Genomic DNA, 16183 nt, shown 5'->3' with positions numbered 1-16183 from the left:
TTATGAATCGGTATCGAAACCTACCAAATTGATGTCAACGGAATCGGTTTTGAAAAAGTCGTCGGTATCGACTGAATCGATAACAAACGAGTCGATGAATGAAAACTTAGTATCGAGAAAAATGGCTTCAAACAAGCTGCTGCCCAGTGTGACAGTATTTGAAAAAGTCGTGCCAGCAAAATCGGTATCGGTCGAATCGATAGCTGTTGCTTCGAGTATGGGACATGCGAATAGTCGGACGCCAAGCATATCACTTAATTCAACTCCGTGTCAAAAACTACAACATCGGCAAGTACATTTATATCAACAGCAGCAACAACAACAACAACAGCAACAACCACAACAACAACAGCAACAACAACAACATGAATCGCAAATTCCAATACGTCATCACATAGAACAAAATGTTCAACGACTTATAAACAACAATAACATGGATCGATCACATTATGCACAGTCACTTCAACATCAACAACATCATCATCAACAACAACAACATCATAAACAACATCAACAACAGCAGCATCAACAACAACATCATCAACAACAACAACAAATAAAAGTTGATGACGACGACGCTGATGATGATAAGATAATAATGTTAACGCAGCTGATTACGTAGTAACGGATGATAATAATTATAACGGGACTACTTTTGTTCTTGAGAAGAATGAAGAAGAAGAAGAAGATGACGATGATAACGATGAAAAAGATGATGATGATAATAATGATGTTGAAATAATCATTTATGATGATACAAATTATAGCGGTGATGATTGTGCTTATAATAATAATAATTATAACAATTATAATAATAATTATTATAATAATGATAATAGTTATAATAACGATGATGAAATTGATGGCAATGTTTCTGATAAAACTGATGGAGGTAATGATGATGATGCTGATAATATTAGTAATAATAATAATATTAATAATAATAATAATAATGACAATGATAATAATAATAATAATAATAATGATAATAATAATATTAATAATATTAATATTAATAATAACAATATTAATAGCATGGTTTCTGCTAACGGAGATAATGATGACAACGACGATGATGACGATGATGATGATGGTGGTGATGATAGAATTATTAACGATAATAATTATAATAATTATGGCAAAAATGGAGGAGTAAAAGGTAATAATATAATTATAAATAATAAAAATCGCCCTCTTGATGATGATGATGATGACGAAGATGATGGTAATGATAATAGTGTAATTATGAATGGCAATATTCAAGCTAACAAGGGCGATGGTAGTGATGATGATGATGATGGTGATGATGGTGGTGGTGGTGGTGATGATGATGATGATGAAAATGATGATGAAAAAATTGTTAATGGTGATGATGATGGCGAATATTTTTCCGATGAAGAGAGCGCAAGTCCAAGAAGTTCGTTATCATCATCAGATCAACAGGTTAGATGATGATGATGATGATGATGATGATGATGGTGGTGGTGGTGGTGGTGGTGATGGTGATGATGGTGATGATGATGATGATGATGACAATAATGACGATGACAATGATGATGTTGGTGATGATGATGAAGAAGAATTTTAATTATTTCACTGTTTTTATGAATTTATCGCAAATAATTTTTTTTTAATATGCAAAAATCATAGGGCTCGTCTTGCTCTAGTGACCAATCAATGAGAATACACGGCAAAAAAAACAACAACAACAACAAGAGCAACGAAAACAACAATAATTATAATAACAGTAACAACAGTAATAATAATAATGATGATGAATTTATTGGTCACATCAACAAAAATTCAGATAGCTATGATATCAACAACGTCATCAAGCGAAACAAATACAACAACAACAACGACGACGACGACAACAACAACGACAACAACAATAGTAATAATAACAACAACAACAGCGACACGAATAAGCTGAAGCATTTGAGCATTTTCAACGATAGCTTGTATTTTTTAGACGGCCATGATTTCAACTTTGCTAGTTACGACGGCATTAATTACGGCAACAATGCTTACGACAAAGACAACAACAATAATTACAGTAACAACAATAACAACAACAATAATAATAACAATAATAATAACAACAATAATAACAATAACGATTATGACAATAATAACGTTAAAAAGGAATCGGAGGGAAGGCTCTACAGAGTTGCTAAAGAGTTGCTGGAAAGTGAAAAGGCCTATGTTAGGAGATTGCATCTTATTGACCAAGTTAGTGTTGTCTGATTATATGTGAGTAGCTGGTTGTCTGGCTGGTTGTCTGGCTAGTTGTCTGGCTGGTTGTCTGGCTGGTTGTCTGGCTGGTTTTCTGGCTAGTTGTCTGGCTCTTGGTCTAGCCAGATACTTTATCTACCAATACTGTTAGATTGTTATGGGTTTTTTTCCCAGTTTATACTCATGTTGTTGTTGTTGTTTACGGTTGATTTTATCGTTGTGTCTGTTAGATGTGTCTACAATAAGTTAACCTATGTTACTAAATTTAAATAAAAATTTCATCTCACCATACACAGCTACTAATTTAGAAGTTGATAACTTATATTTGCTGAACGCACTCACTTCAAATGCAAGGGCAAAAATTAATTTCCAAACTTAATTTAGACACTGGCGAAATTTTCAGAACAAGGTTTCGACATCTCACATATGAGCCGAACAATTAGTCTTTCAAAAGTGGGGAATGTGTTTTTTAATGTGTTAATGGCGGAGATAATCAAATAGGTTTGATGAAAAAGATGATGGTGAAGAAGAAGAAGAAGGTGGTGACGACGACGAAGATGAAGATGACCTAGACGGCGATGATGATGACGACGACGATTACGATTGTAAATACGTCTTACGGTAAATTACTATGTATGTGTAATTTTTGTCTGAAGCGTGTTAGTAAACTCAAAACTGCTTAATCAAAGTGGGCTCTCAACTCAGGCGCAGACTTCTAAATTTCTAATTAACGTAATTAGAAATTTACTTACATGTTATTTATAGCACAGAGGGCAATTACGGAAAAAACCCTATCTTAACTGCAATCGAAAGTGAAACTCGTGAATATTGAGTTTGGTAGAAATTACTGACGCGTTCGTTCGTGATGACGATGATGATGATGATGATGATGATGACGTTGATGATGACGTTGATGATGATGAAGATGATGATTATGTTGATGATGGCAACAATAATGTTAGTGATGATGATGGTGAAGAGAAGATAAATCAGAATAAAAAAAACATTATGCACTCATTAGAAAAACATTATTTTGGTAACTATGAATTCGTCCAACGTTCCATTCATTCATTCATTACCCATCCATCCATCCATCCATCCATCCATCCATCCATCCATCCATCTTTTCTTCCTGCGTCCGTCCATCAATTTTTGACCTACATAACAAGCGAACACTTCCATGACCTATTTAATTATACATTATCGTGATAATTTTTTGCCCTCTTCACTTACGTACAATCAAGATTGTGTGAATGTGTGTGTGTGTGTGTGTATGTACATTTGTATGTGTGCAATTGTATGATTGTGAACGTGTACGCGTTTTTAGATATGTATAAAAGCTTCTATGTACAATGTGCGTATAAAAATGTACATATAATGTAAGTTGAGGTGTGTGTCTGTATGTGCCTCTATTTGTAAGTGCTAATGCATTTGTATGTGTGTGTATGATCATCAAATAGTGAATTCAACCAAGGGTGGGATAGTTGAATAGTTGGTCAAATATTCAGTCGAAGCGGTTCACCGAATAAAAAAACCGACGGTTTTGAAAAAAAGAAACTTCTAAGGTTATAACTGGAGTATTTATGGTCACCGAATTAAATTTTCTGCTTATAATAATAGAAAAATTGTGTCCTGGAATTCAAAAAAGTGATTGTTTAAACAGATTTTGCAATTTTCGGCTGTTTGGTCTTAAAAAATGGCCAAATATCCAAAGTTGAATATCAAATTTCATCAAATTTTTGTATGGGTGTGCTTCAGTTTACTTAAACACAATTTATTTGTTTGTATAAATCGCACGTGTGCATATTTGTATAGGAACTCGTGTACGAAAACAGTGTGCGAGTGTGTCTGTGCAACTGTTGTGTCGCTACGCCATTGTAAATCACTTTTAGTTTTTGTTTTTTTGTTTGTGTAGTTTAGGTTAGGCTAGGTAATTATTTGTTATTACTTTAATTACTCACACACGCACACGCGCGCGCACACACACAAACGCACACGCATGCACACACATAAATCTTTTTGCCAATTTTATAAATTTTAGTTTAAAATTGTTGCAACCACCCAAAAAAAGCAATATTTTGCAAAATTTCAAATAAGAGGTTTTAACATGGAAATCATAAATAACCCATAAATTAAAATGAATGTTTTCATAAATTTGGCCATTCATTCATTCGTTTAATCATTCATATATTTATCCATCCAATTCATCCATCCATCCATTCATCGTTATAATGCATCCATTCCTAATTCACATTCACCAGATATTCCACCATGAAATCCGGCGGCGAAACAAAGGTGCGAAGATGTTCGCCCACGAGGTACCCATTCAGATCTTCTCGAACGTGGAAAGCATCTACCAGCTACACCGGGACGACCTGCTGCCACAACTCAACAGCAGGCTGGCTGAATGGTGGGGCTCTATTTTTTTCTGCTCTTTTTTGTTTGTTTTGTTTTTCTTATTTTTTTATATTTTTCAAATTTGTTGCATTGAGTTTAGTATGTTTGTGTTGTTTGTTTGAATTCCAACTGCGGTTGTCATTCATTATTTGTTGTTGCCCATAACGTAAAGTTGAAATTCGGAATGTTGACGATACAAATTTGTTTTATTTAACAAACATCTCCATCTGAAAATTCTCACCACGATTTGAACCGCCTACTGCCACCAGGGACAGCACTCCAAAGATCGGCGACATCATGAAGAAGTTCGCCCCCTTCCTCAAACTCTACACGCAGTACATTCAGAACTACGCAAACGCAACCAGCTTACTCGAATATTGGTTGGATAGGTCGCGAGAATTCTCAAATCTGGTAGAGCAGCTTCAGGTTATTTTTTTAAATTTTATTTTGGGTTGCGTCACTGTGTAATGGTTAAAACGCCTGGTCCCGCTGTTGCATTATCAGCGGAAATCTCTTGCATTCAAACCTATTGACTGCAAGAAACGAAAGGAGTTTGCACAAGAGTCACTGGGCCATCACAGAGATCTCATTACAACAGCAACGCATCGTCGGTAATGTTAATCTGTATCGTTGCAGAAACTTCCAGAATGCGGCAAAATGGAGCTAAAGCATCACCTGCTGGAGCCAGTGCAGAGAGTTCCCAAGTATCTAATGCTTCTCAAAGGTTGTCAACATGTCAATCGTGCAATCAAATGTTTATTTCTAACTACACGATTCATTCAACGTTTAATTTTTTATAACTCTCTAACGCAGTTGGTGCTCATTTCAAAATTTTGTTCACGTTTCAACTGGTTGTTAGTTGTTTTGTGGTTTATTTAAACGTTAACTTGAACATCGCCTAACTTTACTAATTACTTAACATGTGAAAGTTCTTAATGAAATTGCTTTTTGAAGATCTCGTAAACATTCTTAATAGTTTTCAGTTTTATAGAGAAGAATTTTTTTTAATTTAACAATCCTTTGATGCAACTGCATGAACACAAAAACACCCATACATCTTATTTACTCTCTCCTTTTCTCTCTTTCTCTCTATCTATCAATTTCTCTATTTCTGTTTGTCTTTCTTCTTTAAAGCGTTTAAACTTATCAAACTTATAAGATTTTTTAACAAAACTTTATGCGAAATGTAACCTCATGCTTGTGTGATCGTGTGTATTGAGGGTGGTTTAATTTCTGAACATAAACCCTCTTCTGAACATGAAACAGAGTACATGAAGCATATGACCAACGACTCACAAGATAAAGAGGACATTCAATGTGAGTGAAATAAATTTCTATTCATCTTCGTCGTCGTCATCACTTTATCTCTAACTTTACCACTATCATTTAGATTTCACAATCATTATTGTTATTACTTCATCATCATCATTTATATAATCATCTTTAAATTATTATTATCATCCTAATTTAACACGAGCAGGCGCTTACGATCTCGTCTCAAAAGCAGTTTCTCATTCAAATGAAACTCTTAGAAAAGTGGTAAGTCAATGTCTCTAGATTGACTGACTGATTGGTTGGTTGGTTGGTTGGTTGGTTGTATGGTTGGTTGGTTGGTTGTATGGTTGGTTGGCTGGTTGGCTGGCTGGTCGGTTGTTTAATTGGTTGGTTGGTTGACCGATTGACCATTTGACTGAATGACTGACTGACCGACCGAATGACCGGGATGTCCATTATCATCAAGATCATCATTACAGCCATCATCATCATAATCGTAATCATCATCAGAGCCATCACCATCATCATCAGAGCCATCACCATCAATATCATCACAGCCATCATCATCACCATTATCATCATCATCAGGAGATATTCAGACAGTTGATAAACATAAACAAGCGCCTGGGTCACATGATCAGTGACGTCATCACACCGAACAGGAGGTTCATAAGGGAGGGGGTGATGATGAGGATCCACCATTCCACTGGTCTCGCCGCCAAGAGATATCTATTTCTGGTGAGTAGGTGACGATGATGATGATGATGATGATGACGACGATGATGATGATAACGATGATGTGATGATGATGATGATAACGATGATATGATGTTATTATTAGTAGAAGTCGTAGTAGTAGTGGCAGCAGTAGTAGTAGTAACAACAGTAGTAGTAGTTGTTGTTGTAGTAGTAGCAGTAGTAGTAGTAGTAGTAGTATTAGTAGTAGTAGCTGTTGTTGTAATATTCTTATCATTATTATTATTATTATTATTATTATTATTATTATTATTTTATTATTATCATCGCCATCATCATCATCTGCAGTTCAACGACATGTTACTTGTCTGCCAGCCGGCCAAGTTGAGTACACTAAGTAGCAGGGAAATGTACTCATTGAAGAGAAGAATCAACCTGGCTGATCTTAAAGTATTTTGTGTTTTTTTTTGTATCTTGTGCTGTTTGGTATCGTCATCATCATCGTCATCACGTTCGTCGTTATCATCATTATCAGCAGCAATAATATGAGCATCATCATCGCCGCAGACATTTTCATCATCATCGCCACCAGCATCATCATCGCCACAAACATCATCATCATCATCATCACCACTGGCATCATCATCACCATCATCACAACCAGATAGTTGAAGATGCTCACAACCTCTTGATTCCTGGAACCTTCTATTTGAGTACCATTGATAAAAATATTGAACTACTTGCCAGGTGATGATGATGATAACGAAGACGACAACATTGATGGTGATGATGACGATGATGATGATAATAATCAATCGACCAACATTATGTATACAGAACAATCAACTCGATGTTCAACTTCAATATTCTCTTTTAATCATGCTTATGAGTGACGAGGATTGTCTTGTATTCGAACCCGGTCAGTGCGACGCGGGCATTTCACCATTGAGCTATCACGCCACACGTCATAATTTTTAATTATTAACTAATTTTATAATAGTTGGAGATCAAATTTTAGTTGTTTTTTTTCAGCTCACCTTCCGAAAAAGCAAAATGGATCGAAGTATTTACTTTTTATTTTGAATTTGTTTGTGTTTGTTCTATTATATCTATGTTTGTGTTTGTTCTATTATATCTATGTTTGTGTTTGTTCAATTATGTATATATTCACCTTATTAATTTATTTCATTTACATTTTTACGTTCAAATTTGTTCATTTTATTTTCTGCCTCTGTTTATTTCGTTCAAATGTTTGTCTTCATAAGCTTTCAGTTTTTCCCATTCAATAAGCCAATCCATACTTTGTTCCCAGGCTTTCAACACTGCCATTGAATCCTGCCAAAAAAGCAGCGCTTCACCATCGGTGGCAACAAAAACGTCATCGCCACAATCAAATATGTCGTCATCAGATCATTATCAGGTGCGTATTTTTATTCAAGCAGATGATGATTATGATGTTTACTGGTGTGGAATTGAAGATGGTGGGAATGGTAAAATACGATGATGAAAAAGATGTTGATGATGATAATGAAGATGTTGATGATAATAATGATGATGACAATGATGATAAAGTTTATAGGTTGCAGCTTGCACAAGGTTCTAAATGTCGAGAATGATAACAACGATTATAAATTTATTTTAAAATATTTTAAACAAATTTTTATTTAAACTGGCCACCTACGCCATTGCACTAACCAGTTGCCGACTGACGAGTTAGGCAGACGTGCTCCGCAGTGGGTCAAGGACAGTGAAGTTAGCATGTGTATGAGATGCGCCGAGGGTTTCAACATCTTCAATAGGAAGAAACACTGTCGTTCCTGTGGTCATGTAAGTGTGTGCGTGTGTGTGTGTGTTTTTGGTGCGTGTGTGGAACATAAATAACACAAACGCGCAAAGCCAAACACACCCGCATAAACACAAACACACACATCATACATACATACATACATACATACATACATACATACATACATACATACATACATACATACATATATACATATATACAAACACACAAACAGATCGTATGCGGAAAATGTTCGGTGAATCGCGTTGAACTTGAATACACGTACGGAAAAAAATGTCGTGTCTGTGATAGTTGTTTCACATGCTTCCAACAGAAGAACACTGCGAACGATGAACTTGTGAACAGTATGAACGGCAAACAAAAATTTATCAAATGTTTAAGTAGTTCTGGCGTTAGTTTCGTTTATTATGTATATGCACTTTTTAATTTATCAACATTTTTCAATCATCATCATAATGTTTTCTCGATGTCAGAACTATCATCATCACCACCGTCGTCATCATCATCATCACCAACATATACACCATCACCACTAACATATTCACTATCATCACCAACATATACACCATCACCACTAGCATATTCACTATCATCACCAACATATACACCATCACCACTAGCATATTCACTATCATCACCAACATATACACCATCACCACTAGCATATTCACCATCATCACCAACAACATCATCAACATCATCATCGACGTCGTCATCAACATTCAGACGAAAGCGAAAGACAAGCACATAATGTGTGGCTACATGAAAACATCGTGTGACCTTAAAAACTGGCAAAATTATTATTTTATCGTCTGCTCGGATTTCGTTCTCTATGCATTTAAGGCCCACAAGGTTATTGTTACTGCTGTTGTTTTATTATTATTATTATTATATTACTATTATTCTTTGCGATTTTATAACTATTATACAATGATTGGAATGGTGATCATAATTGCAGTTTTGGTGATCTATATTACGATGATGACGATTGTGATGATGATTGTGATGGTGATGATGACAATTATGATGATGACAATTGTGATGATGATTGTGATGATGGTGATAATGATAGCGATGGCGATGATGACAACAACGACGAAGATGATGACGTCAAAAAATATGTTAATGAGATTAATATTGCTTCCTCATTAGGACGTGAAATCCTTCTCCTCCCTACCCATTCCTGGCTACACGATATCCTCAAGACTTTCACAACAAAACACCATCGGCAGTATCAGTAGTAGCAGTATTGGAAGTAGCAGCAGCAGCAGCAATAGTATCAATAGTAGTAATAGCAGTATTGTCTTTGGTGGTAGTGGCAGTGGTGGTGGCGGTGTCAGCGATTGTGGAGCAAACGCAAGTAAGATATTCGTGATCACGCATAAGGATCAATCCACTCCACACTATTTCCTCGTCGAAAATCATGATATCTTAGAAAGGTTGAACCTAATTTATTTAATTTGCTTTTTTCGGCGTTAACCAACAATCATAAAAATAAGCTTCACTGTGCTATAGCTCAATTCCTATGTAAAAATAAATTATTAAATGGACTCAAATACTAGAAAGTTGCTGCGTTGCACAGCCAGGATACACTATGAAACCAATAATTAAATTTATTTAAACAGTATTAAAAGTACTATTATTTTCAATTTTAACACAAATAATGGCAAAAATATGTTTCAATTTGTAGGTGGGTTGATGTGTTGAGCAGTTTATCAAGAACCGACCTGCCGAAACATTATGAATCTCAGTGCCTCAACGTGAATATGTGTCCGGCCGCTTCATTTTCTCAACTTTCTCCAATAATTACATAAAATCAGCTGGATTATTTTTTATCATCAGTAGTATATTATGCATATTTTTCTCATTCAGTGTTTTAATGTGTTTTTCATATAATTCATTTTATATAATTGTGTTGTTTATGAGTTTTTCAAGACCGATTTCTTTACAATAGTTCAAGTTGATGATCTTATGGTTACTATTTAATGTTTTTAAAAAATTATAAGTCGTTGATATCAAATGTACAATCTCAAATTTCTCCAGAATAAACATTTTTTGTTAAACGCTCAACGTCTTATAAAGATGTAGGTTATCTATTCTTTGGTGACGTCATTATCTTGCATTGTAAAAGTAGTTTCAAATGTCCATGGCGCAAATATATATATATATATAAACAGGTAAAAAAGTAAATATTTAAAAAACAAAGTTTGTTTAAAATTAATGTCTAATTTAAATTAGTTTCGATTATCTTCATATTGTAGTTTGTGCCGTTCAAGGTAGTTTTTAAAAATTTTCCATTCCTATTTTTACTTACATTTACTTTTAGTTTGTTATTGCAAGGAGAAAAAAGCGTTTTTCGAATAAAATTTCATTAAATGTTTTACCGTTGCGATCTGGATTATGAAAATAATATATTTTTAGAACACCTGACAAAGGATGTGAATGATTTTGTTCATTCCTGTAAAGATTCTACTTGTGCTAAGTTGGTCGTTCGTTTTTAATTTTTCTGTTTGGTTGGGTTTGGGTTGAAGTTGAATGAAGTGAGTGAATCATTGCATTACTACTACATTGAAATTTAATCTGGTTATCATTATTTTGGTTGGTCAGTTGGTGGGTCGGTTGGTCAATAGATTATTATTTTATTTATTATAATCAATCAGTTATTAAGGCTTATCAAAGATCAGGTTAGTAGTATGATTAGTTATTTAGACTAATCATGTCATAACATTATTTATTTTAATCATAAATATTTTTATATTAAACTTTTTAATAATTATAATTTTAATTAAGAAGTAATTTATGTAATGTAAAGTCAATGAAAAAATAAGATTTTGCTTCAAGTTTAAAAAATTTAATTTAATAATTATAATTGTATTATTATTTTACTAAACTATTTAATTAACTTTTAATTATTAACCTAATCTAATCTAATGAATCATCTAGAGATAAAAAATGTTGAATGAGTCTTTCTATCATCTTTCTTATTCCTAGGGTTCTACTACTTCCTCCACTAAATAGTCGTCTCAGGTTCCTAACTCATCAACTAATCTATGAATATCCTGAACTGAAGAGTTTTTCTCTTGGGCAGAAGGATGCTAGGAGAACTGCTATAACATTTTCTTCAAATTCAAACAAACTGTAGTATAGTATTTTTTTTGTTCTATGATTAATTTTTTTAATAGTTGAATTATCTATTTTGCTAGTCTTCTCGTCTTTTTAGTTTTATTTCACATAAAAAATCAAATGTAAAATTGAGTGAATCTAGCAATTGAATGACTTCCAAGGGTTGTTTTTCTTTCAAGATGTGTTTTTATTTTTATTCAGGATTTTTTTTTTTATTAAAAATAAGGATACTAAATTTCTTGGGACTTCGATGGTATCTAGATTATTTAAAGCTGTCTTTTATTTGTAATACTGTGCCTAAATGGATTTTAGTGTTGTAATTAATGTCTATTATTATTAATTCTCGTTGAGTGAATAGTTTATTTAATCTCTTAAAAACAAAAGTTTTCAATTATCATTCATTCACTTTCAGACCAACCACAACCAAAATGAAGAAAGCGAAGGAACCAAAGAATAAAAAGCCAGATCGACTTCTCTATGTCCCAATCAACCAAAGACAACAAAATATTGTTAGCCAGGAAAACAGTTACAAACAAACGATTCCAGAAATTTGTAACAAAATCAGCAACAAACATCGACATCCAAAGAATAATGATAATTCATCTGGTGAGGAACCACAACAAAGAACTTTGCAGAAGACAGAAGACAGAAAATTTTCTAGTAAGCCCAAACAATCAGACATCAACAAATCCCATTCATGTGAACTCATTAATGGAGGAGGTGATAATGAAGAGGATAATAGTGAAATCAAATTTGTAGATAAGTCTAGTTTGAAATTTCCAAATGAAATCTGTCTAACTCTTCCAGTTGATGACACTTATAACCGCGGTATTGATATTAATTGTGATGACAACTTGAATCAGCAATCGAAGAAAAGACATGAAAAAACTGAATTAACATTAGGTAAACATCTCAACAACAACAACAACAATAGCAACAAAATCGCAAATATTCAACATTACAACTCTGACAGCCATCTCAACAACACTATAACTATGACAACATCTAGACAACAGCTCCAACAACAACATGAGCAGCCCAACTCCAACGTACTCAACGACTCTAGTATCGTCAGTTGCAGTATCATTAAAAACAATCTATCCAGATACAGTGATAATGATCTATCCATTCATGATTCAGCCATTCTTTATAATTCAGGTTTTAATAATAACACTCCCAGCTCTCCTGACAGTGGTGGAGTTGCTGTGAATTTCACTCCTGTTACAAACAGTATTTTTTCTGGAGAAACTAACCCCAGTCTATACCACATAAATAGTATTAATACTGAATGTAGTAGTGTCAACGCTCACAATAAATTCAGTAATGTTGTTGCCATTAATAATGGAATGGATGGCAACAATTTTAGTAACCATTCTAGCCTTTATTGTCACCACAACAGCAGAAACGATATTGATGATGTTTCACGCTTACAGATTGAAGATTCTGCTGTTGTGGAATTTAAAAGTGGATCCCAGCAACAACAACAACAGCATCAACAGTACTCCTACAACAATAAAAACGACATCATTGATAATGCTGACGACAATAATTCAATGTACAATACTAGCTTCAGTGATGTTAATACTAATATTAATACTTCTAACAATGCTGCTGATTATGATGATAGTTATAACAGCAGTATTAGTAATAGTATCAGTAGTGGCCAGTATTATAATAGCACCGATGCAAAGTTAGGTGCCGATAATGATGATGACGGAAAGGGTGGTGGTGATGATGAGGATGGCGATTCGTGGTTTTCTAAGTTTGATGACACTGGAGATGCCCTTGACCCTTCACTTCTCGAAGAGGTGGGCATGTTTTTTTTTTTCATTTTAATTTCTTAATTCTTTTTATTTAAATATTTTAATTAAAAATTATCATTTTAAATTAATTTTAAAGATAATAAAAATTAACATTTATTTATAATAATTTTATAAACAGCTGTTCTCCAAAGTTGGGCCAGTCAAAGTCGAAAAGTCAACCATTAACTATCTCGAGCTCGTACCTCCTGATATTAATTTGCCATTTCAAAGTTTGCCTATAATTATTCATATCAGTATTTTGATTATTTTTTATTATTTTTATTTATACGTTATTTCTTTATTATTGTTGTTATGTTGCGGGCTTGGTGATAAAGATGAATTACTTACCGTTGAATATCCATATTTTTATTAATTTCATTTCATTATTTAAATTCACAACACTTATTCTATCATTTCAAAAACGTAATTGTATTTGAATTTGTTATTTTATTTCTTCAACTATCTTGATTTATTCATAATTTATTTGTATTTTTTTTCTGTAAAACCATTTCACCAGAGTACGGCCATTTACTGGAGATATACAACTTCAGTAGAGAGATAACGACTGCTGATCTCATGATGGCATTCAATAAGTTTCAGTCAGTTGCATCGTTATGTGATAATAATTCCGTGATATTGCAATAAAACTAACGTAATAATAATAATAATAATATAATATTATAATATAAATACTAATTATTTAATATAAATACTAATTATTTATGGTAATAATAATAATTACTAGATCTATTCTTCATCACTATTATCGTATTATAGGAGTAAAATAACGACTTGATTTGAAGTTGAACAACAGCAGTGTCCGGCCTCTCTCCTTTCTCTTTCTCTCTCTTTCTCTCCTTTTTTTCTTTCTCTCTCTCCTTTTCTCTCTCTCTCTCTCTCTCTTTCTCTCTTTATATTCATTACATTATTTTTATTATTAGTACTGGCGTATATTTTATTGTTCTTAATTCTTTCAGTTCTCAGGGATTTGATATCAAATGGGTGGACGATACACACGCCATTGCCATTTTTAATAGCTCAACCACCGGTAAGTGATTGCTTATTATTCTGCCTAAATTTGCATAAATTAACATAAAATCAACATGAGTGTAACATAATTGTCATAATTATAAGCCACAACTGCCTTGACGAGTTTCCATCATCCGATCATAAAACTGAGGTGCATAGATCAGGCAACTCGACAAACGAAAGTTAAAATCAGCAAATGTAGTGGTGGGTATAATTATGTGTGTTGTATTGTGTATTGTATTGTATTTTGTATTGTATTGTGTTTTGTATTGTATTGTATTTTGTATTGTATTGTTTTTGTTTTTAGTTTTGTATTATATTTCGTTGTGCTGTATTGTATTGTATTGTTTTAGTAGAGTACTAAAATTTTACTGCCCCAAATATTCAGTGAGTAATTTTGACCCAATTTTTTTTTCATCTGTCTTCAGACTTCCTCCTACCATACAAGGAGAGGCCTGTGACGGTGACGCACGTGGTGAGGAATTTGGTTGCCGGAGCTCTGGGCATTAGGACGAATGTTTCGAAGGAAAAAAGAGAGGAAGAGAAGAAGAAGATTCAAGAAGCCAGAGGTGGGTAAGGTAGTGGTGAGTGGTGAGTGGTTATGAGGATGATGGGATGGTTATGAGGATGATGGGGATGGTTGGTGATTGTTTTTGTGGTGATTTTAATGAGGCAGCTCATTGTGATGACGATGATAAATGTTTTTTTTTCTGGTTAAATTTTTTGTCTGAATTTAGATGTGCAAATTTTTTAGTGTTTTTGAATGGTAATGTTTTTTCCAATAATAACAATAATAATAATAATAATTATTATTATTATTGATGTTAATGTAAATTAATTATCAATTAATAAATAATTAGTTATTAATAATTCAATTCAAAAAGAATTGCTTTAACGTTTTTTTGACACCTCAATTTCGAATGTTTCCTTTCCCTAAATAGAAAAAAGGAAGGCAGATTTGAAGAGCAGGAAGGACGCGTGGGAAGGCAATCTATAACGTCACCGAGCCAACCAACCAATCTCTCTCTCTCTCTCTCTTCTTTCTCTCTTCCCTCTTTCTCTTTCTCTCTCTCTCTTGTTTTTCTCTTATCTTTCTCTCACTTCTTTTTTTCTCTTTTCTCTCTCCCTCTCTCTTTCTCTCTCTCTTTCTCTCTCTCGCTCGCTCAGCGTCATCAGTGACGTCAAAAACATTCATAGAAAATTTAATAAAAAAAATTAATAAAATTTTGTTTTCTGGAAGAACAAATATTAAAACACTGATCATAAAAGTTCTTCGTCTTTGTTTTTTAGAAGATTTCCACGGAGGTGTAACTAGTTATGAGAAGATGATGTGATGAATCTATAACTTACTTTTTTGTATCATAATTTTTTCATAAATATTTGTATGAAAATATTTTTAAAAAATCTGGTGTAGGCATTTAACAGAGAAGCACACAAAATGTACAAATTTATTTATAATTTCGTTTGTGACGTCTGTTTTAGTATTATCGCTGAGTGAGAATGTTGATTTAAATTTTTTGTTTAAATTAGTTTATTTATTTATTGAAATATGCAATTATTAATTTAATTGTTATTCAAGTCTAATTTATTTTTTATCATTACGATTTCGGTGTCGTTATTATCATCATCATGTGTGTGTGTGTGTACGTGCGTGTGTATTTATATTTAAAGAATGCCTTATTTAACGATATTTTTATTTAATCTTTTTTATGATATTAACATAGATAATATAGAAACTTTTCATATCCGGGAAAGATAAATAAAATGTTTTTCATTTCATAACGCCGATTGATGCATAAGACATGACCTGTTCATTGTA

General features: G+C 33.3%; 3 protein-coding genes across 3 annotated transcripts in view; all 3 read left to right on the top strand.

Annotated features, from left to right (window-relative positions):
* HELRODRAFT_175719 (hypothetical protein) overlaps nt 1–3051 on the top strand; it is a gene marked incomplete at both ends in the record, with an annotated part of 4495 nt that extends 1444 nt beyond the window's left edge. Inside the window, 3 exons of the mRNA XM_009023117.1 lie at nt 59–292; nt 1651–2205; nt 3001–3051. Of these exons, the coding sequence (XP_009021365.1) occupies nt 59–292; nt 1651–2205; nt 3001–3051 (840 nt within the window). The remainder of the gene's footprint in view (nt 1–58; nt 293–1650; nt 2206–3000) is intronic.
* Nucleotides 3052–4538: 1487 nt separating this feature from the next.
* On the top strand, nt 4539–10224 carry HELRODRAFT_175718 (hypothetical protein; the record flags this gene model as incomplete). Its single annotated transcript, XM_009023116.1, has 13 exons — nt 4539–4645; nt 4902–5058; nt 5269–5356; nt 5899–5949; nt 6113–6138; nt 6496–6645; nt 6952–7053; nt 7268–7350; nt 7894–8023; nt 8302–8430; nt 9137–9262; nt 9563–9849; nt 10101–10224. The coding sequence occupies 13 exons, from the start codon at nt 4539–4541 to the stop codon at nt 10222–10224; spliced, it is 1560 nt and encodes a 519-aa protein (XP_009021364.1).
* Nucleotides 10225–13851: 3627 nt separating this feature from the next.
* On the top strand, nt 13852–15361 carry HELRODRAFT_82846 (hypothetical protein; the record flags this gene model as incomplete). Its single annotated transcript, XM_009023115.1, has 5 exons — nt 13852–13934; nt 14313–14383; nt 14470–14568; nt 14793–14933; nt 15306–15361. Coding segments are annotated over 5 exons (450 nt in total), but the record flags the coding sequence as incomplete, so codon positions are not given.
* Nucleotides 15362–16183: the final 822 nt, after the last annotated feature.

Source organism: Helobdella robusta (assembly GCF_000326865.2).
Source record: "Helobdella robusta unplaced genomic scaffold HELROscaffold_34, whole genome shotgun sequence".
Taxonomy (NCBI): Eukaryota; Metazoa; Annelida; class Clitellata; order Rhynchobdellida; family Glossiphoniidae; genus Helobdella; species Helobdella robusta.
Note: the sequence above shows the minus strand (reverse complement) of the source record. Positions and strands in the feature narration are given on the sequence as shown.